The sequence below is a fragment of the Canis lupus genome, chromosome 4 (genome assembly GCF_048164855.1).
Source record: "Canis lupus baileyi chromosome 4, mCanLup2.hap1, whole genome shotgun sequence".
Taxonomy (NCBI): domain Eukaryota; kingdom Metazoa; phylum Chordata; class Mammalia; order Carnivora; family Canidae; genus Canis; species Canis lupus.
In genome coordinates this window covers 12773382-12798753 of record NC_132841.1, presented here as the reverse complement: position 1 = coordinate 12798753, position 25372 = coordinate 12773382, and the positions used below count along the sequence as shown (strand labels likewise).

The following is a 25372-nucleotide window of genomic DNA, read 5'->3' as shown; positions in this document are numbered from 1 at the left end:
GCCTGTTCCCGTCAGGTACACTAGAAATACTACCATCTTTATGCCAAATATTTTTTGCCAGTTTATTTTCTTGCTTGAATTTTACATAGAGTACAAACAGCCTTTTTCAGTATGTTTGATGAGATTTGATAAATGTATACATTTGTGTAACCACTACCACAGTGAAAGTATAGAACATTTCCATTACTCAGAAATTCCCCAGGCCAACTCAACCTGTAAGATACTATGTCGGCTTGGGGATTTTTGGACCATGTAGGTAGTATGAAGCATATATGTGAAATTCCTAACTCCTTGAGGCTTAGGTTTAGATGATAATTTTTCCAAAGAGATTTTTTTTTTTTTTAACTCTGAATCCAATTTAAGGCAAATAAGCCTCTTAGTTGTCTTCCTGTTTGTGGATAGGAAGACTTTCAGTGTGGTGTAGCTTATCTGGCATTTTGTACATTCCTTAGTTACATCTTCCTGCCTTGAATGGCCCAAGTCCTCAAATTCTGTCCCTGATGGGCAATAATTAAACTTATGATTAACAAACCCCACAATGCTTCTCTTTCAGTTTCAGCTGCTAGGTTGCCACTCTGGTTTGTAGTACCTTACTCCTCCCCTTTTTGGATTCATACATTTTGTTGAAGTGCAAGATACATATAGTCAAGTACATAGATCATAAATATACAGCTCAATATCGTTTCACAAGTGAACATACCAACATAACAAGTACCTGGATAAAGAAAAAGAACATTATTAGAAATCTTCTAGTATCCTTTCCAAACACTATCTCCTCCCAAAGAGCGTCATTATTCTGAAGTCTAACCTCATAGATTAATTTTGCCTATCTTTGAACCCTATATAAATGCAATCATACAGCATATACTCTTTTGTGTCTGTCTTCCTTTGCTTATTAATATGTTTGTGAGGTTCACTCATGTTGTTTCATGTAGCCGTAGTTTGCACATTCACATTGCTGTATATTATTCTATTGCATGAATATAACAGGAGTTATATTATAGGTGGACTTAAAGATTGTTTCTAGTTTTTCTCTTTGCTTTGGAGCCTGGTATTTCCCTTTACTTTCTTTCCAGTTCTGCTGTGTATTTAGTGCCACTTAAAAAAGCATTTCTAGGTCAGCAATTCAGTGTCAAGACACATAGGTTGCCAAATCTCCAGATATATGTCATACGTTTCATTTTTTGTTTTTTATTTTTGAAATTCTTACTTGATTCTCCTCTAATTTACTTTAGCTGATGACATATTTCTTTTGTGTGCCATTTGTAGAGATGGTTTTGATTCCTTTGAACCTTTAATGAGTGCACATAAACAGGAGGAAAGAGATGAGATATATAATTATAAATGGGGTGGTTGAAGATAATCAATGTAGTCATGATCTTTTGCCAGGGTGGGATGCTAGATATGCAAGAGTAGTTTGACATCAATAAATGTAAAATGTTGAAAAAAACATGTTAAAGAGATGGGGTGGTTGAAGATAAGCAATAGTAGGAAGTGTGGATATATTTCAACAAGCAAGATATCTTTCAAGATCTTCTACTTTTCAAGAAATAACACCAGAGTGCCCCATTCTTTTATGATGCTATCCAAATCCTGGCACTCTGATAGCTAGCTCATATTGGCTCATTCTAAGCCTTTCCAAAACTGTAACAATGGGTCCTGCAACCACCCACTGAAACCATTCAGAGTTTGAATGAAATCACTAGTATGTGACATTAATATAACTAGATATGTACAGCAATTTATTTGTAGCCATAAAAAATTAAACAAAATTTCCCTATGATCTAAGGCATTAGCTTAATCTCACTATTGGAAGGTTCAAGGCCATAGAGCAAATCAGCTGCACAGATGGCATTAGACAGGGAAAGATTGTGATGTTGTGCCTTGTAATTAGATTATAAGGTATTCTTTTCCTTTGTTGTTATATTTTGCAGCTTGAATTTAGGGCAAAGGTAAATTTCATTATTTCTCCAATGGGAGTGATTATCTAAATGTGCCTCTTCTTCCTCCAGGCAGCACACACTGCCACCTATTCTTCTGATTCATTTCCCCTAGAAAGCTGAGAAGGAGTTTTAAAATGATATTATTGGTTTTGTAACTAGTGCTCCCATTGTAATGCTATTACTGAACCAATGTTGTGATAAATGGTCTGTTTATAAGGGGAATCACTTTTACAAGAACTAGAAAATTAGACACGCTTCTGCTTTGCAATAACAATAAAAACCACAGTGGAAAAAAAAAAACATATATTCCCCAGTTTATTCCCATCTGTATCAGCAGGGAAGCTTTAGAAGATGGCTCCCCCCCCGCCCCAAAGTCTTCTAAACACAATTACTGCCTACACACGCCGTGTCAAAACACAGTTTTCCTCCAGATGCTGTGCAAGACCAACACGTTTTCAAGCTTCCTCTGTAACGTGGGCCCTTTAAGAAAGTCGGGCGCGTTAGGCCCCGCCCCCAGGCCGCCTCGGAGGAGTCCGTCGGTCTTTCCGAGGGGGCTGGCGATAAGCGGAGGGAGCCAACTTGCTCCTTGCTCTGCCTGGAAGGAATGTTTCTGTCGCAATAAGCTCTAAAAGTGGAAGCTTTAAGATACGATGGGATAGGGAACAATAGGAAACTTGTGAAGTATGGAAGCCAGGCCGGCCCGGAGATGCTATCACGGTGCTGAATAAAGCGGAAAGAATGCTGCGAAATCGGAGTCTCTGCCTGCCGTGCTGCTCCTTGCTGGCTTGGCTCCTTGCTCCTCTTCCATTTCACCCGGCGAGTGAGTTTTCCAGAAGCCGTTTCTCCTTCAACGAGCTGCTTGTCTCCTGCACCAGATCCCAACCCCCCCGGACCCCCCCCCCCCCCGCAAAAAAAGAAAAAAAAAAGTTTTCAATGAAAATCACTCTGGAGCACTTCTCACATCGGCTATAGGTTTCTGAAGAGCAAAGCCAGTCCTTTTTTTTTTTTCCCCCTGCCACCCCAACAGTGCCTAAGTTCAAAAGTCCTTTAGCACTAAAAAATAACTCGGAGCAATTTGGGGGTTAATTGCAGTTGGCGTTTCTCAGCTGTCGGCTGGAAGCAGCCATCTTGGTGAGAGATGATGTCATTCGGAACCCTTGGGGTTTGACTTTAACTCCGAGGTACCAGTTTCCATGAGCCGCTGGAAGCTTAATCATAAGATCAAATTTAGGTTCAAAGATAGCAGAGGAGTGGGAATAAAAGTCACTAAATCCACCTCTTTAGCCTTCCTGACGCATTGTAAACATTTCCAAAAAGTTCAAAGCAATAGCAAATTTTCACACTTTTTTTTTTTTTTCCTATTTTCTGTTTCCAAGTGTTTGTTCTTTCCTTGACTAAGCTCAGATAATAACTAGTCTGGTCGGTTTCGCTTTCCAATTTTTATACATAAGTGAAAGCTGTTTAGTGTCAACAGTTTAGAGATGTTTAGAATCCTCTCACCTGCTGGGCGGGTTTCGTGCAGGCCTTTCTTTGGGAGGGAAGAGGGGGAATAAAAGTTTTCCATTTTAGGCTTCAAAACCAGAACCCTGAATTAGATCACGTTAGAGTCCTTAATATATTATTTTTAGCCTATTAAAGTTTTCTAGGAGTGGGCAAGAGGACAGTAAATAAGGGCGATGGTTATCCCGTATTCCCACTTACTCATCATTATTTGTCCAGCATGACGCTAGGTCTGCAGTTACTTTGGAAAACTGGCACTTAAAGAGATGGGTTCTAATCCACAGAAAGTGTCTCTTTTTGGATTAGAGAAGTGTTAGTGCCTTAATCCTATTGCGTGACACGTCTTGGCACTTGTTCTCAGGATGCAGAGAGAGAAAAGAGTTGCACCTTGTTTAAACAATCGAGCGCAGTTTGGTTTATGAGATTGTTCGGAGGGGGGTAAAGAGAGCGGCGTGTCTCCTCCGCAGATTCTTTAACGAGGTGAACCTGTGGCTGCTGCTGTTTCCCCCCGGCTGCGGGCGGGGGAACTCTCTGCTCTCTTGGCGCTCGCTCTCCTAGGCTTCCCAGCGAAGCTCACGGAGGAGATGCGACCGAAAGGGCTGCGTGTGTGTTAGAGGCAGACAGAGGGAGACAGGAGCACACGCAATCGGGCAATCGGCGGAGGACGGGGGCGCAGCTCGGCCAGGGCCGGGGGGAGCACCAAGGAGTGACCTTTCCACGTGTCCCCAGCACCTGCGAGGCCAGCAGGGCGCTAGGCTTCCTTTCCGCGGGAGCCGGCGCGAGCCCGGAAGAGGCCGGGGGCCGGGGGCCGGGGGCCGGGGGCCGGGTCTGGGGGCCGGGTCTGGGGGCCCGGAGGCCCTCCCTCGGAACACGTGCGGTCGGCGCGCAGCTGGTGCGGAGGCTGGCCTGGCCTTCCCGCCCCGGCGGTGGCCGCGCGTCCCGGGGCGGCGGGTCGGAGCCCGCGCCGGGAGGCGGGAGGCGGGAGGCGGGAGGGAGGCGGGCCGCGGCGGCGGCGGCGGCGGGCGGGCCCCGGAGCTCTCGGCCAGCTTTGTCGGGCGGCCTAGCGAGCGCGCCAGGCCCGGCTGGAGCGAGCCCCAGTGCAGTACTGCCCGAGCCCGGGCGGGGTCTCTGTTCTCTGGCAGAGGAGGTCCCTTGGCAGCGGGAAGCTCCCTCTCTTTCTCTCGCCGCCGCTCGGAGTCTGCGCCCTGCTGCCAGGCGCCCAGCTCGGCGCTCCCCTGTGCTCGCCCGGCGCCCACTCATTCGCAGCCCAGCCTTCGCCGCCGCCGCCGCCGCCTCCCTGCTCCTCCTCCTCCTCGCCCCAGCCCGCCGCGGCCATGGCGGACAGCGCCAGCGAGAGCGACACGGACGGGGCGGGGGGCAACAGCGGCAGCTCGGCCGCCATGCAGTCGTCCTGCTCGTCGACCTCGGGCGGCGGCGGCGGCGGGGGAGGCGGCGGCGGGGGCGGCGGCGGCGGTGGGAAGTCGGGGGGCATTGTCATCTCGCCGTTCCGCCTGGAGGAGCTCACCAACCGCCTGGCCTCGCTGCAGCAGGAGAACAAGGTGCTGAAGATCGAGCTGGAGACCTACAAACTCAAGTGCAAGGCGCTGCAGGAGGAGAACCGCGACCTGCGCAAAGCCAGCGTGACCATCGTGAGTGCCCCCCGGGGGCGCGCCGCGGCGCCGACCTCCGCCCGCCGCCGGGAGAGGCTGCACCTGGACCCGGCAGCCCCCGAACTCCCCGAGGCTCCCGGGAACCCGCAGCCGGCGCGCTCTCTGCCAAGAACTGCTGGCCCCCGGGGGGGGGGGGGAGAGGGAGGGGTCCCCTCGCGGCCCCGCGAGTCTGGCCTCCCCTGGGGGGTCCGGCCCCTCGCGGGGTGCGAGAGACAGCTGCTGGACCACCACGCACGTTCCCTTTTCGCCTCTGGGGAGGAGGCCCCTCCCGGGCGGTGCTGGAGGCTGGTGGCGTGGCTGGGGGGGCGGGGTGGGACTTTTTTTCAGTCCTAGCCCGCCGAGGATCCGGGGATCCCTAGGTTGTGGGAGAGGGAGGGGGCCGGAGTCCGGTCCAGGGGCCTGGCTGGGGGTGCTGGGGGGTGCGTAGCTGGGCTGGGCACTTCGCTGGCATCTGGACGGCGCTAGCTTGATCGCCCTGGGAGGGGGCGGGAGAGAGTGGCCGGGAATCCGGGAAGTGGAGTTTTCTGGCCCGGATTGAGAGGGAAGGGCGGGTACCGGAGCCAGTGCTCCCACCTCCGTTGGAAGTCCTTAGCACGGTCGGGATCGGGGTGTGGGGGGTGGGTGGCAGCGGCAGTACACAGTCGGGCGAATGCAGCATCTTACACTAGCCTGGGCAGGGTGAAGGCTATGAAGCGTGGACAGGCTCAGACCATGGTGAAGGGGTATCGACTGACTCCTTTTCCGTTGCCGGGGACGGGGTCAAGGGAACATCTATCTGTACCTGCGTTTGCCTCATCGGTGGTGGAACGTCTAGGGGTGTTTCGCCTCAGAGCCCAGATACTTGATGAGAGGACAGGCTGTCTGTTCTGTTTCCACCTAGTCCCCGAGGCTCCCCTGAAGAGGGTTAGTTTAGGTGTTGTACTCTCCTGGTGTATAGCAGGCGATTAGAAAGGCCACTACAGCCGTGATGAGGTGCAGCTTAACTGGCAAAAAGTACACCGTGTGCTCTCACCTAATATCCCTGCCAGCTAGCCACATCATTAACATGCAGAATCCCCATACAGACAACTCTATTCAGATCAAAACAGTTTCCCAGCCTGGAGCAGAGAAGAAAATGTCAGGAAATCAAGGGGGTAAATTACCATAGTTGCTGCACAATAGCTGATTAGCCTGAACCTTCAGATGGAGAAAAAGGCATGAATTTGGGAATGGATCAAAGATGACAGTCTGGAAATGAAATGGGGCGAGTTTAGGATGCCCCTGTGCCAGAAAAAGTCTTCAGCGGAGGACTGAGTGTGTATGTGTTAGTGGGTGTATGCCGCCCCAGTGTTAGCTCATACATGGGACCTGGATGGCATTCTGATTTTGCTTAGGAAGCAGATTTCCACCAAAGTTTCAGTGTAATTGGCAGCCTAAATAGAAATTGATTGTAGAAAGATACTTTGCATGCTCAGATCCAGTTCTGGTGAATGCAATTGGAGCAACATGCACACGTTTCCAGACTGTCAAGTTCTTGAAGTGCCCTTTTGGTAGGAAGGGGGAGGAATTTGCAGAGGCAGCCACTTCCAAGCCTCCTCTGTAGCTTTCTTGGCCGAAAGAGACTTCTCTGCTGAGTGGGGGTTTGAGAAGAGGGGAAGTTGGTGGAAGCAGTTTATTTAAGGTTTGAGTTAGTAAATGAGAGGGTTAGTCTCTTGGAGAATGTGAACCACGGAAAGTAGTAAAACTTATATGAAGCAGAATCTCTAGCCTCTTGCATACAGTGAGCAATTCAGGCTGTTTTTGTTTGTTTGGGAGAGGATTAGGGGGTGGAGGTACTATGAAAGGGTATCTCTTTGACACTTGACCATATTGTAAGTAGGCCTGTAAATTGTACACAAACACGTTGGCTTTGCACAGACAAACACGTTCGTTCCTGGTGTATAAGATGAGAGGCCTTCTGAACACTTGAAGAGTGTTTAAGGTGGTGGCTTTATTTCTTAGCACTTACCCTCAGCTAAAACTGACGTCCGACCAAATATACTTTCTGAAATGTTCTGTGGCCTTACTGAGTCGAGTTTTAAAGTTGTTTTAGATGACAGACTACAAGTACCAAAAGCCGCTCAGTTGTTCTTTAATCTCTGATTCATATATTCAGGGAGACAAATAAAAATGCCTGTGGTTTACCTGATTCCTTAAGACTTGGCAGGTGGTACTAAAACAAACTCAGAGAAGAGATTCCTTTAAGAGAGAAGAGATTCTATTAAACTTTTGAGAGTTTTGTTAACTGGTCTGGGGCCCAGATTGTGTTGAAGTGGTGGTATTGACCTCAGGTATGTAATTTGGAAGGAGAAATGTGTGTGACCACATGAAATGGGTCTGTGGGTGTAAAGGGTCCATAGTACAACACTGCACTGTGGTTTACATCAAGGTTAAGCTGCACAACCCATGACAACTCTAACTTAAACTTAGCCCTTGTTAATAGCTGGCTAGAAAGTTTGTGATAAGGCTTATATTCAATTAAACGAAGGCCTTGTTAGATTTTTCACTGTTTTAGTTAATTTGAAGAGAAATGGTGCCATGATCCTATTACTTGCCTTCCTGCCTTGTATTATTTCCTCTACATCTAATACTAACATTCATGTTCTTGAGCACTGAAGATAATTATAGATGTCTTTCCTTTCCCCTGAGCATGTTAGAAAGATATATTGCTCGACTATACCCTGGAGGAGAGAGACCCTCTCAGTCTCTCTCTCTCTCTCTCTCTCTTTCTCTTTTTAAAGTTTATTTTTTTAGGGCAGTTTTAGGTTTGCAGCAAAATTAAAGGGAAGGTGCAGAGATTTCTCATATACTTCCTGTCCTTTGCCTCCCCCATTATCAACATTCCCTTCCAGAGTGGTACATTTGTTACAGCTGATGAACCGACTTTGACAAATCATAATCCCCTAAAGTCCATAGCTTACATTAGGGCTCACTCTTGGTGTTTGTACATTCTATGGGTTTGGACAAATGTGTAATGATACATATCTACCATTATAGCATCATACAGAGTAGACCAAGTGCCTTAAAAATCCTCTATGTTCTGCCTTTTCATCCCTCCCTAACCTGGCAACCACTGATCTTTTTTACTGTCTTCATAGTTATCCATTAACCTACCGAAGGACTTGGTTATTTCCAACTTTTGGCATTTTTTAATAGAGCTGCAGCAAACATCTATGTGCACGGTTTTGTGTGGACAAATGATTTCTACTTCTTTGGGTCAATACCAAGTATACTGAATTGTATGGTAAGAGTATTTTAAATTTTATTCAGAAACTGCCAAGCTGTCTTCCAAAGTGGCTGTACCGGTTTGCATTACTACCACCAATGAATGAGAATTCCTGTTGCTCCACATCCTTGCCAGCATGTGGTGGTGTCAGTCTTTTGGATTTTGGCCATTCTGATAGGTGGACAGTGATACCTCAGTGTTGTGATTCTTCTTTTTTTTTTTTTAAGATTTTATTTTAGAGAGTGTAAGTGGGGGCGGGGGGGGGGGGCAGAGGGAGAGAAAGAGTGCGCCAATCCTCAAGCAGACTTCCTATTGAGTGTGGAGCCCTATGTGGGTCTTGATCCCAGGACCCTGAGATTGTGACTTGAGCTGAAATCAACTGTTGGCTGCTTAACTGATTGAGCCACCCAGGTGCCCCTCTTGTGCCCTCTTTTAAAAATCAGTCTAAAGGCTGATAAAACTCTTATCTGGTGTTCATTTCTGTCTGTTTTGATACATAAGTGCTTATTTGGAAAAGGCTTTCCATTTAATAAAGGACTGATTTTGTGGGTTTGTATTCTCAGCATTTGCATGATAGACGTAGGCATTATCTACAGGGAAGAATCCACTGTATGAGGCCCTTCATCCGTGTGTCCAAGTCCCTGGTACATCTGGGAGTTACAAGCTTGGGTGTTTTACTTGAGGCTTGCTGATTATAGATCATAATTTCTTCATTGGAGTGGAGACCATAAAAAGCAAATGCTCAGTAACTCTGTTGATTAGCTTTTAGATGTTAGGTCTATCTGGCTTATATTGTGGGTGAAAATATAATTGGGGATTATGTGATTGATTGTAGTGAGAGGTGTCCAGAGCTACTGGTCTCTGAAGCGGGTGAAGAAATGTAATAGTGGGCAGTCATTGGATGGCTTCATAGTTGTAGACTAGTGGTGGAATTCTCCGTGTATAAGCAGAGCTTCGCACCTGACATGGCTAGCTCTCTAAGGTGTCTAGACCAGTTCAGACCTTCAGCATGTCTAGTTTGAAAATAAAGTCTGTTATAAGCCACTAGTGTTTAAGTGTCTTTCTCTAACTATAAAATTAGTCCTTTGTTTATCTATTTCCCTAAACTTCTATAATAAAGAGGCATTTTGGGGTTATGGCAAAAAAAAACAGGTTGTTATCGCATGATTAGAGAAAACCTGGCTCTTTCTTTCTTTCTTTCTTTCTTTCTTTCTTTCTTTCTTTTCTTTCTTTTCTTTCTTTTCTTTCTTTTCTTTCTTTTCTTTCTTTTCTTTCTTTTCTTTCTTTTCTTTCTTTCTTTCTTTCTTTTTTAACCTGGCTATTTCAAACACCAACAGTGTAATGGTTTCATTAACCAGTAAAAGCCACCATATAATAAATGTGGATTTGGGATTATTTACTCTGGAAGTATAATACACTATTTTCCATTTTTAAGACTTCATTTTGGCAGACTGAAACTGTCAGATTGACATTGCCCTTGTAAAGAGGTGTGGTATGTGTCTTTTTTTTTTCCTGTTAAAAGTTTTTTCCCCCTTAGATTTTTTTTTTAAAGGATTGATTGATCATTCATTCATTCATTCATTCATTCATGAAAGACAGAAAGAGAGAGGCAGAGACCTAGGCAGAGGGAGAAGCAGGCTCCATGCAGGGAGCCTGATATGAACTCTATCCTGCCTGACCCGAAGGCTGACGCTTAACTGCTGAGCCACCCAGGCATCCCTTTTTTTTTTCCCTTAAAGATTTTATTTATTTATTTGAGAGAGAGAGAGAGCACGAGTAGGGGTAGCAGCAGGCAAAGGGAGAAGGAGAAGCAGATTCCCTGCTGAGCAGGGAGCCTGATACAGGGCTCAATTCCAGGACCCTGGGATCCTGACCTGAGCCAAAGGCTGCCGGTTAACCCACCGAACCACCCAGGCGCCCCTCCCCTTAGATTATTTAATGGAAGCACCCAACCTGAGACACAACTTTGAGAAAAACACAGTTAGGTCTATTATATGCAAGGTCAGACTTCTTAAAAAGGCTGTATTATTAGATTTCTTCTACATTTAAACGTTCTTCATGTTCATAGGTCCCTTCTGTGTGTTTCATATAATGTATTTGTGTTTGATTAAAAAAAACACAAAACATTAGAGGAGATTATGACCGTCTTTTTAGCAGTGTTATCCTTATTTGTTTTGCTGGGGCTGAGGAATAGTTCAGAGAATCACCAGTACCTGTTTGTGGTGACTGTTGTCCAAGACCAGAAAGATTGGCCTACAACAAAAATCTGAAACAGTCATTGCTTATTTAAAAACCTTCAGTTGCTCCCCATTCCCCTCTGGATCCGGGTGGACTTCCTGGTGGTTTGCCAGGCTCTGCTTGGTCTGGCCCCTGCGTGCCTTGCAGTTGTACCCCTTGTGCTCATACCCCTTGTGTTCTTGAGGCTCTCACTTGGCTGAACTGCTAGTTTCTGGAATTTTAATAGGTTTCTCTGACTCCTCTAGGATGTACTTCCTGCCCTTAATCTTATTCCTTCCTCCTCCCTTCCCTTCTACCTTGTAAATCCGAGTAGACTATACTGCCTTTTCCACCCCCCACTCCAGTGTTTGCTGGCATTGCTTCTTTGCCAACCACACGGTGGGTTACACTCCCATTTGTGTGCTCCCACAGGACCCATCTGTCACTCTTTCCACCTCCCCGTCACATGGGTGTTCCCCGCTTCCCCCCTCCCTCGCCCCTCACCTCAGATGCCTAAATTCCTTTTAGGGGCAGAATTTGCTTTGTTTTCCCCCATTTTTGGGCGCCTGGCATGTGGTGGATACTCAAGGACATGTTGGCTTGACTCTGGAGGCGTTAGGTGGTGGAGCTTTTTGCTTTTAATTGGGGGAGGGTGTCTATACTGTCTCCTGACCATGGACTAAAATAGGCCACTCTTCCTGCACGGTCTGGAATAGCAGCAAACAAGATCTTCACTCTGGCTGGTTAAACAGACTAGATGGATGGATGGATACACTGTATACTTTGGGGAGCTACTACCATCAACCTGTGTCTGGAGCTCCCACCTCCTAACCAGAGGGATGTTGTAGGCTACCTTGTAGCCTATATCTAGATGTTCATGATACATTCACCTCTGAAAAGGGACAAAGTGTCTTTAGGTTTGCCTTTCCAAGGGTTTTTGAGCCAGGCTTTTAGGTGAAAGTGTTCAAGTTTACCACCTCAGTTGTGGTGATGGTGAGATCACTGCAGTGTTTCCTATAACTTTGGTTCTTGTTGAAATAGCCCACAGCTTCTTCTGGAAACAACTCTGGGCTTTCTGCAGGTACCAGTAACCTGAAGCTCTTATTGGAGAAGTATCTGCAAATAGGATTGGGAGACTTGCTGAATCCTTGTGGATGCTCCTGTGTGGCTTACAGAGTGGAATTTCATGGGGTTGATGATAGTGTCACACACAGTGTACTTGCATTCGGTTTTTCTTAAATCATGCCTTGCAGAGATCATTACATTTATACCCAGAAATGCTAATCTGAGCTTTTAAACCACAGCCGGACTGAACAAAGAGTAACAGTCCTCTTCCTCTTTCCCTCCTGTACTTCTTCCTTCAGTGGGTAGGAGTTGCTTTTTGTTTTGAATCGCAGTGTAGCTGCTTTTCGATAGATTGAATTATTGTCAAAGCTGGTGAAGTAAATGTTCACAGGTTCAGTGTGTTCTTGCTTGGTGGTGGTTGAAATTTTCTTGACAGGGAAACTAATGCTCTGGAAAATGTTTCTAATCGGCAGGATCTCCTAGGGGTGTTAGCTTGCAGACTCTTCCTTCTTCCCCAGTACTGTCAAATTTTCTTATCTTTTATGGCTGTCAAGCTCACAGCTAAGAATTTTACTCTACTAAATTACATATCTTTGTGGAAGCCTTCTTTTTTAGGGAAAAGAATGCTCAAAAGGGTTAATAATTTGACTTAATGGTTATTTAGAAAGAACTCATCCTCTTATTGGTCCCTAGATCTGATGTCTGGGGTGCAGTTTAGTGATTAAAATTCATTATAATGCTTTTTTTTTTTTTTAAGGTTTTATTTATTTGAGAGAGTGCTTGAGAGTGTTTGAGCGGAGGGAGGGGCAAGGGAGAAGTGGACTCCCTGCTGACCATGGAGCTCCACATGGGGCTGATTTCAGGACCCTGGGACCATGACCTGAGCTGAAGGCAGATGTTTAACTGACTGAGCCAGGTGCTCAGTTTTATACTTGTTCAGTGATGGGAATTTTCTGTGATTTCTTTCCCCCTTTGCCACCTCAAAAATAATATTTTTTTAAATTTTTATAAGGGCCAAAATGACAGGTGATAAATACAGCCTGAAATAGGCACCATTCAGCTTGCAAGTCCTTTATGAACAGCCTACTGTGTGCCAGTACTCTGAAATATCCAGAAGGAATGCAAAGGCTTCTTTAGCAGCCTACCAAGTATTGCACTTGACTTTCATCCAGCTTGGCCCTGGCTTGCTGCTTTAGGGAATTCAGAGCAGAGGGAGTGGTCCTTCTCTCTCCAGCACTTTGCAGTCCAGAGAGCTGGGGAATGCAGAGATAACCAACATGTAGGTGGAAGCAAGAAAGGAAGTTCAGTGCACTCTTGCAGGGGTTTCACGGAAGGCTATGTTACCCTCTCTGTTTTGTTGAGTACTTTTAAGGAAAACGATGTGTCATATTCACTCACAGTTTAATTAGCCTGTAGTTTATTTTGTAAGGCAGAGAGATGGGGAGAGCTGTTGCTCAATTTGTGTCGAGATGGCACCAGGAGGCTTTCTGTTTGTTTTTAATTTCCTTTATGTGGTGATGATTGAAAAGAAATGTCATTGATGTTTTAATTTTGTAATTTGTATCTGCCTGTAGATTGAAATTATCTAGGTGGTTTTGCCTCTATTCCTGGTACACTCTGAGGCTCAACCATATTCCTTTCATGGAATTTTGTTGGATGGATCGAATTTCCTGTCTTTAATCCAAAACTATGTGAAAGTAAAGACTTCATATGTTATAGTTAATTAGAGATAGTAGTTTATGGGCAATTCCAAATTCCAGTTTTTTTTTTTTTTTTTTCTTTTAAAGCAGTGTTGATTGACGGGATAATCTTCCACGCATCTGTTCCAGATCAGACCAGCCTCCTGTGGGTGCCAGGTGTATGTCCATAGTGATCTGGTTAATACCCTCCAGGGCATCTCAGGGCATTTCAGATCAAATGAGGCCACTTGGTACTGAGTAGCGGAGCTAGGATATTCAGCCAGACATTGGTCATGATTCAAAAAACTTTTCCATAGAAGGAAAGAGGAAAGTGAAAGAATGAAAACATGGAGTATGCATGAGCTAAAGAAAGTTCTTAGAAATCTAGTACCTGCACTAGATTAAATACATCATGCGTGGCTCTCCTAAGTAGAGTCTTCTCTTTGAGATTGAGTTAGAAAGGCTAAAATGGTCTTGAGAAAAATAATTTATTTGGTGTTTAATTATAGAAAGAGCTTCTCGACTTGTGACATTATTTGCATGGAAGTGGTGTTTTTTTTTTTTTTTTCTGTTACCCTAATATACCAACCAAATAATAACTTTTATTCTATTGAGGGTTTTTTTTTTTTTTTTTTGGGTCTTCACTAGACAGGCCTTAATTTATCTAAACAAAGACATTTGCTGAGAGTCAAAACATTGTGTCTCTGCTTCATTTAGTAGCTCTTGATTATAGAAACACTAAAATTTGAGGGGAAAAAAATTGGCCAGATGATTTTAACATTTTTTTTTTAAATAGAGTACAATTTAGATATATATATACCATAAAGTAGAGGTTTGGACTTCTTCAGGTACAGAGCACTAAGAGCTAAGGTGCCATTTCTTTGTAAAGTATATTAATTATTTCACATCATTCTGAATCTTGAATGCATGTAGCTTTTTTTAAAGATTTATATGAGAGAGAGAGCGAGAGAGAAAGAGGGAGTGCGTGCCTGTGCATGAGCAGAGGGAGGAGCAGAGGCAGAAGGAGAAGCCTACTCCCTGCTGAGCAAGGAGCCCTACCTGGGGCTCAATCCCAGGACTCTTAGATTATGACCTAAACAGAAGACAGATGCCCAACCAACTGAGCCATCCAGGTGCCCCTATAGTGTTATTATTGGGAAATACCTTATGTACCCAGTGAAGAGGGCCAATGACTTTTTTGGTATGATTTAAAAAAAAAAATTACAGTAAAATATACACAACATTGTTACCAGTTTAACCATTTTTAAGTGTACAGTTGAGTGGCATTAAGTACATTCACAGTGTTGTACAGCCATCACCACCAACCATCTCTAGAACTTTTTTATAATCCCAAACAGAAACTGTCTCTGGATGGTTATTAAACAATCTTTAGGGCAGCCCCGGTGGTGCAGCGGTTTAGTGCCGCCTGCAGCCCAGGGCGTGATCCTGGAGACTCGGGATTGAGTCGGGCTTCCTGCATGGAGCCTGCTTCTCCCTCTGCCTGTGTCTCTGCCTCTCTCTCTCTCTCTCTCTCTCTCTCTGAATGAATAAATAAATAAATCTTAAAAAACAAAACAATTTTTACCTCCAGCCCCTGATAACCTGTATTCTTAGTGACTTAAAACCTATTTTTTTTTTTTTAAGGAAAAAAATGTACTCTGATCTACAAAAGCAGCTAGCTGTTTTTTTATGGTCCTGGTGTTGAAGTTAGGCATTTGGATCTAAAAACATATTTTTTTTAAGAAAAGATTTATTTATTTTAGAGAGTGAGTGAGCATGAGTTGGGGAGGGCAAAGGGAGAGAGAGAGAATCCTGAAGCAGACTGCCCGCTGAGCTCAGAGCTTAAGGCAGGGCTCCATCCCAGGTTCCCAAGGTTATAACCGGAGCCAAAACCAGCCATTGAGTCCCAGTCACCCCTGGACTTCAAAACATTTTATTTAAAGTGCTGTTGATACCTTGCTCCATCTTCAGTTTTTATTCCCCTCTGGTTCTTTCCTGTTTCTATAATTCAGTGAACAGATAATCTCTACACCCAACATGGGGCTCTACACCCACAACCCAGAGATCAGAAGTCTCATACTCCCCATCTAATGAGCCAACCAGGCATCCCCTCCACCTTTTAAATGTTTTGTAAACTTATTTCCTTGATAGCATTTCAAATAAACCATGGTTTAAGAGCATTTGAAGAAAACAAAAGGTTGAAGAAATGAATAACAATTCTTATCTACCAGCATTGCTCTGTTTCCAAATCCTATTGTGTCACTGTGGTAACTGCTGATGTTTATGTAGTGGTGTGGACTGTGGGGTAGGCACTGCTGGGAGAGGTTTGCTTATAGCTGCTGCTTGAACCCTGGCCACCAGCCTGTGGGATCGGTGCTGCTGTCTGGCACAGCTCCACACGTGCACGTTTAGGCCCAGTTCATGTAACTTGCGGGCTGGGCCAGGTCACCAGGTAGGTGAGAATTTGAATGCAGGCCTGTTCTCAGAGCTTCAGCGCCAGGCTGCACAGCCCATAGGACAGTGGTGTATAAATCAGTGTATGATTTTTTTTTTTTAAGATTTTATTTATTTATTCATGAGAGAGAGAGGGAGAGAGAGAGGCAGAGGCAGAGACACAGGCAGAGGGAGGAGCAGGCTCCATGCAGGGAGTCCGACGTGGGTCTCCATCCAGGGACTCCAGGATCATGCATACCCTGGGTGGAAGGCAGGCGCTTAAACCGCTGAGCCACCCAGGCTGCCCTGTATGATAAGTTTTATCTTAATTTTGTCGTGGGCATTTTGCTCCTTCTTGTTTTTATGCTTCTCTATTCCTTCAGCAAGACTGGTTAGGGCTACCACATTACCACAGCAAATTCCCAGGATGCCAGGCCTAAGGGAGTGTCTCCAGGGTAGCAAAGTCCCTGCCTCAAAAAAGAAGCAGTGATAGAAGGTGCGTCTGGTCATGGGAGGCAGTCTGCAGCCCTTTCCGGCTCGGTCACCCTCTGGTATTGGGGCTTAGTCTGTCCACCCCTGTTCCCTGTCCAGTGTTCCCCAGTAGGTTGCCCCTCTGCTTATAGCAGAACCATCTGGGCTCTCCCTCCTCCCTTCCTTTGCTCCTGTCCCAGTCTGGAGTCCATCTCTGTGCACTTCTTTTGTGACTTCTACTTAAAAATAGTCTGACTAGCACAGTCATAGTGGATTTTTTTTTTAAACGTATTGATCACCTGCTGTATACCAGGCAGTGTTCCATATATAACAACTGGGATGAGACAGCACATGGGAAGTTAGTGAAGTGCCCCTGACTCCATCTGGAAGTAGGAACCATAGTCAAGGAGGGCTTTCTCTCTCGGGAGGTGATTTTTAAAGCTAAAACCTGAAGGATAAATGGAAGTTAATAGAGGAAGATGGGGGCAGGGGTGATGGCAGGAGAGGCATGCCTCCTTGACTCGGAACCTGAATGTGGGGAAAGAAGGCAAATCGGGGAAGAGAGCAGGACCCTGCTGGGCAAGTCTGGGGGCTCAGGTCCTGGGTTCCATATAGGGACTGGCTGTAGGAGGGGGAGGCGATGGAGGGGCAGGGGAACAATAGGAGCATTTCTGTGTTTTCATCATCTGCTCAGAGACATTTGGGTTTTCCTTCTTAACTATTTGAAGGCACCTATGAGGTGATCTGACTTATTCTGTGATAATAGAAGCTGCACGGTGCAGTCTTACTGTGTGTCTGGTACAGTTCAAAACACTTTGTTTAGGGGCTCCTTGCAACCCTCTGCCATCTCTTTGTTCTGGGTGAAGAAATGAAGTGTGGGAGTGTCAGCAAGCTCTTGGAGGTCACAGTAAGTGGTAGAATAGGGATTTGAACACAGGCAGTCTGAGGGTACCTTGCATGGTGACTGGTGCGTAAAAAAAAGCTCTGCCGTTTGCATCTTTCCACGACGCTGTAGTAGATGCTCAGTAAACTTTGTGAAATTTGTTTTTTTTTGGGGGGTGCCCAGGTTTATTTCTTATAAACTAATGGAATATGACATGCTTACAGTGAAGTGTTAAGATTTGAATGCACAGATTTATGCTGAATGAACTTACAAATGAATTCACCAGTGTAATCGTCACCCTGCTCAAGATACATGCTATTATCAGCATTTCCTCTGCCAAGCTCCCCTATACTCTGTTCCGGTCATCACGCCCCAGAAAGTCACCTTGTACTACTGACTTCTGTCACTGTATATGTGTTTTGATTATTTTTAAACTTCATATAAATGGTTTTATACAGAAGATATTTGTGTGCTGGATTCTGTTAGCCTAGTTCATATATTTACTAATATTAAACAGTTTGTAGCTACATGTAGAGGTTGGTAGTTTAGCTGCTGTGCAGAATTCCAGCATTTGCATATCTGTGGATGGGGGGGGGGTTGGGCCTGCCCTCCGGGTAGCGCCCTCCCTCCCCCCACCAGCCCTCCTCCTTGATCTCTGGGCTTTAGGATTGTGTGAAAGGCGCGTGGCACCCCAGAGGATACAAGGCCCTATGGGACAGGGGTTCTAATTAGCTACTTTACTAGATAAGTTATATTGCATTCAGAGCCTTTGAACCTTGGTGGACTTACCCGTTAAAACCACAGTCTTTGGGGTTAATACCAGTGTTGCTTCCATCCCACTGTTGTTATAAGGGTGAAATGAGATAATACACATCAAGTTGTCTTGGTAGTTTTTAAATTATTATTCCTGTGGAAAATGGTATTTAAGATAATTAGTATCCACCCCATACATTTTCGTTTTCCAAAATGTATTTCCAAATCAAAACTGTTGTTGATAATTCTGTGAGGTGATGGTATCAAAATGATGTCTGAAAAGCTGAAGGAAGTTGAGGCAGCGAGCTCCGAGCTCTTTGGAGACCTGAGCCTGGGGAGCTGTGCCTCCTGGCTTCCTAGGGCCTATGGTTCTCTGACACTTGAGGATGCCTGGGAACCTGGCCGATTCCCTGGAGTTTGGTGAGTCAGGATTAAGCCGGCCTGTGTGGTGGTGTCAAAGTAACAGAGCAAGAGGCAGACATGTTTTCTGAAAGATCCATTTTTTTCTTGTAGATTGGTTGTAGGGCTCTTTCCATTTTTTTCTTGAAAGAAGAGCCAACATGTGCCTTTCCCCAGTTTTTCTGCCTTTAGCACGGTGGGCAGTGGACAGTCAAAGCCTGCTTTGTCTGTCTTGCAACTTTTGACCCCGTTTCAAGAGAGTATGGATTCTGGAGGGAGGGCTTTGATGGCCGAGATGAGAATGCCACTCCTGTCTGAAGAACAGAGGCCAAAACATGAATGTCTTTGGAATGGACTTTGCAGGTTTGCAGTACCTGATGAATGAAGGACAGCCCGGCCTATGAGCCAGGGACAGGTCTACAGGGGGCCAGTAGTTCTGTTTGCCGGGGCCTCCTCTCAGAAGACCTGTTTTCTTTCTCTTGCCTCTGGATCTCTCTAGCAACAGGAGTGGTAGCCTTGGGACTTTTTGAAGTTTGAAGGAACACACTTTTCACAGGGGACAGTTGTGGTTTTGTTGTCCTGGTATGCAGGCTTTTCATGTGATGGAAGGGGCAAGGAGGACACTCTATGATTCAGGGACTCAGCTGGTGTTGTAGGTTCAAGTAAGCCTTCCTGAGCCCAGGAAAGCCCTTAGCTCTTGGCTGAGGAGGTGTGGCTGGAAGCCAGGACCTCTGGAGCCTTCTGGTCTCTTTTCACTCCGCCTCTTAAACTACTTTGAATGCCTTCCCATTCTTTTTCAGGTAAGGGAGATTAGCACTAATGACTTTAATCCCTTATTTGGTTGGTTCTTACTTGGCCCAGAGCCTCACATCTCTGGGTCATTGGAATCTCTGTTGGGTGATGTGAAAAGGCAATTGGAATTTACTTGTTAGCCCACAAATGAAAACCATTAGGCTTTGCTGCTTTTCATGAGTACAGTGTATTTTTTCTCTAGTTCTCACATTCCTGTGGGTTCCACTGCTCACCTTTTTTGTTTTTATGCCCTTAATTTTATGAGTTGCATATTAGCATTCTCCATTAGGCCATCTGTGTGAATTATCCCCCCCTTTCAGTTTTATTCATTTGCTCCTTTCTGTTTTTCTACCCCAGGATTCTTTGAGTGAACTTGGTATGATGGAGAGAGATGTGGAAACCAGATAGTATTGCCAGATTTAGCAAATAAAAACAGGACAAGGAGCCATATTTAAAGTTCAGATAAACAATGAATAATCTTTTTAGTATATACGTATGTTCTAAATGTTGCATGGGACATACGTATACTAAGAAGTTATCTGAAATGGAAATGTAATGGGCATCCTGTATTTTATCTTAAGTCTCATAGGACTTAAAAGCAAGTACCTCAGTTCTGCTTCTTTGTAGTGTGTGATCGTATGGCCGTTTATCTGACCCCTAAGACACCATGTCTTCTCTAACCTGAGTCACAGTGTGTGAGCTCTCGGGTTGAGGGATGCATAATGTAATTTATGACAGCCCTCAGGACACAGCACCTGTCTGCCTTCTCCCTCTTTGCCCAGTAATAATGGGTTTGCCCATCTTCTTTTTCTCTCCCTCGGGAAGCCAACCCAGAGTCCCTTCCTGAGTGTGACTCTTCTGGGTCTTCAGGACCTCAGCTCCTCTTCTTCCTCAAGTTGCTGTCAGCTTGCTTTCACTTTTCCTATCCCTCTCCCCCCAACTCCTTTATTTCTTCCTCCCTGAAAGCTGTCTCTGACTATATGCTTCAGGTGTCCCTTTCTATTTGGCCACATGTCACCCACCCTCTTGTTTCATTTCTCCTTTCCTTCGAGCCTGAGATGGCCTCTCACTGTTGGTGGGGCCAGGTGGCAATCACAGATTATGTTGGGGCTTCCGTGTTCTCCTCTGTTCGCTGGGAGGACCTGTTCAGAGATCGGGGTAGCAACTGGCAGCCTGCATTTGGCCCATAGCAACTGGGTTGGCCTTGGAGTTTCTGGTTTGTCTTGGGAGCTGTCCCTCTGCTTCTCATGCCTGCTGCTGCACATGCTTTTTTCCTTCCTGTTCTGATGGCAGTTGAATTTGAGACCCCTGGAACCGTGCTACAGATAAAGACTAACAGTGCCAGGCTGCACTGTGTGAATTAGCTCTTGAAACCAAGCCATAGGGCACGGTTGTTGTGACTTTACGGACTGAGAGAGCCTAGGTACGGAAAGTTAATGTGCCAGGGTCTTTTGGCTGGTAGGTGGGGGGGCCAGGATTGGGCAGCCTGCCCGTTGAGGCCCTGTCCATGACTACTGTGTCATCTTCCTGCAGCCGGAAGGGTCTATGGAGTTCCTTGTAGAAGCTAGAAATCTAGCACAGTTTTGTTTGTTTTTTTATTTTTATTTTTTAAAAAGATTTGTCTTTATTTATTCATGAGAGACAGACAGAGAGAGAGGCAGAGACATAGGCAGAAGGAAAGGAGAAGCAGGCTTCCCATGAGGAGACCAATGCGGGTCTCAATTCCAGGACCCCAGGATCATGACCTGAGCAGAGAGCGGACGTTCAACCACTGAGCCACCCAGGTGCCCCTTGTTTGCTTTTTTTTTTTTTTTTTTTTAATTGGTAATCTAAGTCCTCACCCTGGGAAATTGCTATAATTCATGGGAGGGTGAATCCATAGAATCAGTTTCCCCCCAAAAGCCTCTTTCTTCTGTCCCTTAAAGATGTTTCCAAGAGTTTTTCTCTTCCTGTGGCTTTCTTTTATTTATTTTTATTTAAAGATTTATTCATTTTAGAGAGAACATGCATGGTGGGGAGGGGCAGAAGGAGAGGAAGAGAGAATCTCTGGCAGACTCCGTGCTGAGTGCAGAGCCTGATGGGGCTCGATCATTGCCCTGAGTTCACCACCTGGGTTGAACCCAAAAGTCAGATGGAGGCTGAGCCTGGGCTGAGCTACCCAGGCTCCCCTTTCTTCTAACTTTTAAAAGATTATGAGGTATCCTTAGTGTTTATTTAACTCAGTAGTTTTTGGATACCTACCAAGTGCCAGCTCTATCCTTGAGATGTCCTTTTAGGAGCAAGGCAGGGTATGAAGAATAACTGTGCCGCCTGCCTTGGGCTAAGAGCATTGAGAGCCCAAGCAGACCTTGGTGTGCTGGGAAGGAGCTCAGAGGCTGGTAGGAGGGACAGATGAGAAAGCAGTGACCATGCCATGGTTGAAAGAAGATGGTGAATTGACCATTCAGGTACTGACACAGGAAAAAGAAAACCGTGCAGAATGAAAGGAAGCAGATTTAATCTAGCAACTAATGGTTATCCCGGTGGGAGAGTTGCTAAGAAGCTGACTCCTTAGAGATGCAGTGAAACGGGGGTTTTGGAATAGCAGGACCTCATTCCCATCCTCCTGGAGGACGATGAGAGGAGGTGTCATCAGAGCCCCGGGGCAGGGGTCAGAGAAGGCTGGAACTAGGTGGGCCTAGAGACAAGATGCTGCCTAGGCTGGAGAAGAAAGGGGAGAAACACCCTGGTTCAGCCTTCTCCCACCCTTCAGTCTCTTGCCAGTATGTCTTACTGGCTGAATCCAGTGCAAATGAGCTGGCTTCAGGGACCTGGGAGTTGCAGCCTTCAGAGGTCACCCCTCCCTTGCAGAGCAGGAGAAAGGCTATGGAGGATCGTGGACCAGACAGACCTGGGACTGGCTCAGGAAGAAATGAAAATGGAATGGCTCTGTTTGGCCTGGGCAGCGTTGAACACTTCACAGATGACAGAATGTTGGCGGACTTGTAGGTTTGTGTTTCCCCAGGAGGATGTGAGTGAAGGGCATTCCAGGGAGAAGGATTCGCATGGACAAAGGCATGGCAGCTTGAAGCCGCAGGCTCCGCTTGTAGCAGCGCATGCACCTCTGAACAGCTGAATGGATACTGGAGGTCTTTCTTCGGCCCCAGAAGCCCCTTTCATAGAATGCTCTCTGGTGTGTCTATGCTGTCATTTCTGGCTGACATGAATTTGCTCACAGGGGAGAGCCAGGTGGGGAGCTCAGCACCCCAAATACCCTTGGGACTGGCCGCTTCTGACCGAGAGCATGTGGCATTTAATAGTGGCAGGCAGCTCAGGGTGCCGCACCAGTGCCAGGGAGGACTTCATGGCTGATGGTGCCATTTCCTTTTGGTGCCTGTGTCCCGTCACGGACCCAGGGCTCTGAGGATGCTGATGTCTTGAGAGGAAAATTCGCTGCTCAAGTTAGTGGCTTAGTGGCCTTGTCTCCTAGCAGAATGTCTGGCACTTGATCATGCTGTTAGAATACATTTCTCACATTCTCCTACTGTGAAATTTGTTTTTATGATGTTAGAGGATTTTGTTTAAACTTTTTTATTATGGAAAATTTTTAGCATACACAAAAAGGAAAGTGAATTTATAAACCACCCAGCTTGACCAATTATCAACATGTGGTCATTCTCAAAATTGTTTCACCTATAAATAGTTCAGTTTGCATCACTGATAAGGATTTATAACCACATACCATTACATATCACATTTTTTTTTTTAAAAGTACTATTTCCTGTAGTAAATTTGCATTTGAAAGGTAAACAGGAGCAACTTCTGTGGAATCAAATGTGTTCTCCTTGCTTCTCTGCTTTAAGCCTTTACCCCTGTGCCCTGAGGCTTCTGGCCTCGGATCTGAATCTCCTCCTGCTTGGTGTGTTGGCAGCTGGTATTGGGACCTTTTACCTGCTGCTCTGTTTCCTGGTACTAGTCCCCCAAGCATCCTAGTCACTCTGGAGGGTAGGCAGTCTGGTTTCCCAGCCCTCATGGTGTATAGTGGTATGGCTCTCAGGTTACTGTCTGGTGCACGTGGGGCAAGAATCTTGGCTTCTGCAGCTCTGCTGCAAAGAAATCTGAAGTGAGGCATCCTTTGCAGCCTTCCCTGGAAGCTTTTAGCTGGGAAATGTCTGATGAGCATTCTGGAGGAATCATGCCTTAGGAAGATGGGCTGGCATCTAGGGGCTTCTAGAAAGTCTGACATGGTGTTGTATGTGAAGCCATGCAGAGCAGGAGAGCACCAGACAGGAAGCTGTGGGCAGTGTGTGCAGACGGATGTCTTCTGGACAGGTAGAAAACTGAGCATCTTTGCCCAGAATCTGCAGCTCTGAAATCTGTAGCTTGTGCAGCAGATAGATACAGAATGGTTTCAACTTGGTTATTTCATTTGGGTCTCACAGGAAGTCTGCGGGGCAGGTAGTGGGAGTCTCCACGGAAAAAGAAAGGATCCAGGATCCAGCGAAATGCTAAGTTATTGGCCATGGACAGTGCTGGACAGTGGGACAGGTGGGACTGCAAGGCAGATGGCCAGGGATCCTTCCACTCTGTCAACTCTTTGGCTAAAGTGGGGTAGAAAGTGGCAAGATTGCTTTTACCAGGAGTTACCCCAATCCTTGCTGGACCTCTGCAAGAGGGTCCTGTCCATGTAGTAATGAAGCCTTAGTGGGGGCTGGTGCAGGATTGCCAAGCCCTGAGCCTAGGAAAAGAAATGTGGGAAACCTTGGTCTAGACCATGTTACTTTGCTTTCATTTGCCTAAGTCAGCTAGTGTTTAAAGTGGGCTGCTGTCTGGGGGCTTTGGATTTGGTTTATTTTCAGAGCACTTGCTCTTTGTTGGGATTAATTCAACCTCTACAGCTAGAGCCCCCTCACCTTTCAGTTTTTGGGTCCTAGACTTTCCTGTCCATCTGAATCACCTGGCGAACTTCAAAAGTCATGAAACCTGGGGTTAATCCTTCAGGGTCTGAGGATGGGAGTCTCTGCATTAGTATTTTTAAAGATTCCCATGTAATTCCAAAATTACCAGCAACAAAGTTTGGGAACCACTGGTCTATACGTTTGTGAGTATATATATATTAATTTCACCTGAAGCTTGAAAAAGATGCTGCTGTTAAAAATGTGGTTTTTGTTTCCCCATTAAATTTTTCCATCTTTCTTGAACTATAATTGATGTGTTGCACTGTGTAAGTTTAAGGTTTCCATGTTGATTTGATAGTCTTATGTATTGTGAAATGATTAGCACCATGATGTTAGCTAACACCTGCATCAAGTCACATAATTATCTAAAAAATACTGATTTTTTTAATTGGCATATTTTGAATAGAAAAGCATCTTATGATCTGCACCTCCCCTTCCCTATTACACGAAAGGTAGCGTAGATGATTCCTTGTTCTGTGACTTTTTTCTCTTCCACTTAATTATATGTTGGAAAATTTTCCATAACAGTACATTCATTGCTTCCTCATTCTGTTTTACAGTTGTGTAGTAATCCGTTGTATGGCTGTCTCTTACCACTGGGCATCCAGTTTGTTTTCTGTCTTTGAACTCACATTGTTACAGTGACCTTGAGCCTGGATCATTTTGAATGTGGGTGAATATTATCTAAGAGGACCCATTACATTTGCTAATGCTTATCTAGTGCATACTATGTACAGGCCACCCTCTTAAACCTTTTCCATATATTTGGCTCAATCTTCACATCAGGCCTGTGAGGTAGCCAGTATTATCTCCATTTTGCAGATAAGGAAACTGAGACTCACCAAGGATTGGGTGACTTGCCCAAAGTCACACCACAGAGAGGGGCAGAGCCAGAATTCACTCCTGGACAGGTTGGCTCCAGAGACATTACTTTGAAACACTCCATTTCTGGGTAAATCCCCAAAAGTGACATTGCTGGGTCAGATGCATTATGTATGTGTAATTTGAATAGATGTTGCCTAATTGCTGTCAACGGGGCTGGCACTAATTTACATTTCCATTAGGGGGATATGAGAGATAGTATGGTGGCCCCCTACCACGCTTTTTATCCAACTTGGATTTTGCCAATCTGGTAGATAAGAAGTGGCATCTTGGTGTGGGCTGCACTTTTCTCAAGGGGATTGGCAAGCATTTTCTCCCTTACTTGTAAGAGCATTTGTGTTTCCTTTTCAGCAAATGCCCACCTCACAGTCTTTCTTGATTGTCTGTTGGGATGTTGGTCTTTCTCTTAGCCATTTTCTCAGCACTTTGTATATTTCAGAGACTTGCCCTTTTTGCTAATTTTGAGTTGGAAAAAAATTTCCCACTTTCAATTATCTTTTTTTG

At 45.4% G+C, this 25372-nt stretch overlaps 1 protein-coding gene across 3 annotated transcripts in view; it reads left to right on the top strand.

Annotated features, from left to right (window-relative positions):
- The first annotated feature begins 4472 nt into the window (after positions 1-4472).
- The window catches only part of CCDC6 (coiled-coil domain containing 6), a 111278-nt gene continuing 90378 nt past the window's right edge, over positions 4473-25372 (top strand). The window contains exon 1 of one of the 3 annotated variants that reach the window (XM_072823182.1): positions 4473-5092. In XM_072823182.1, coding sequence (XP_072679283.1) covers positions 4778-5092 — 315 coding nt within the window. In that variant the 5' untranslated portion in view covers positions 4473-4777. The remainder of the gene's footprint in view (positions 5093-25372) is intronic. The other 2 variants (XM_072823181.1, XM_072823180.1) reach the window with 2 other exon arrangements.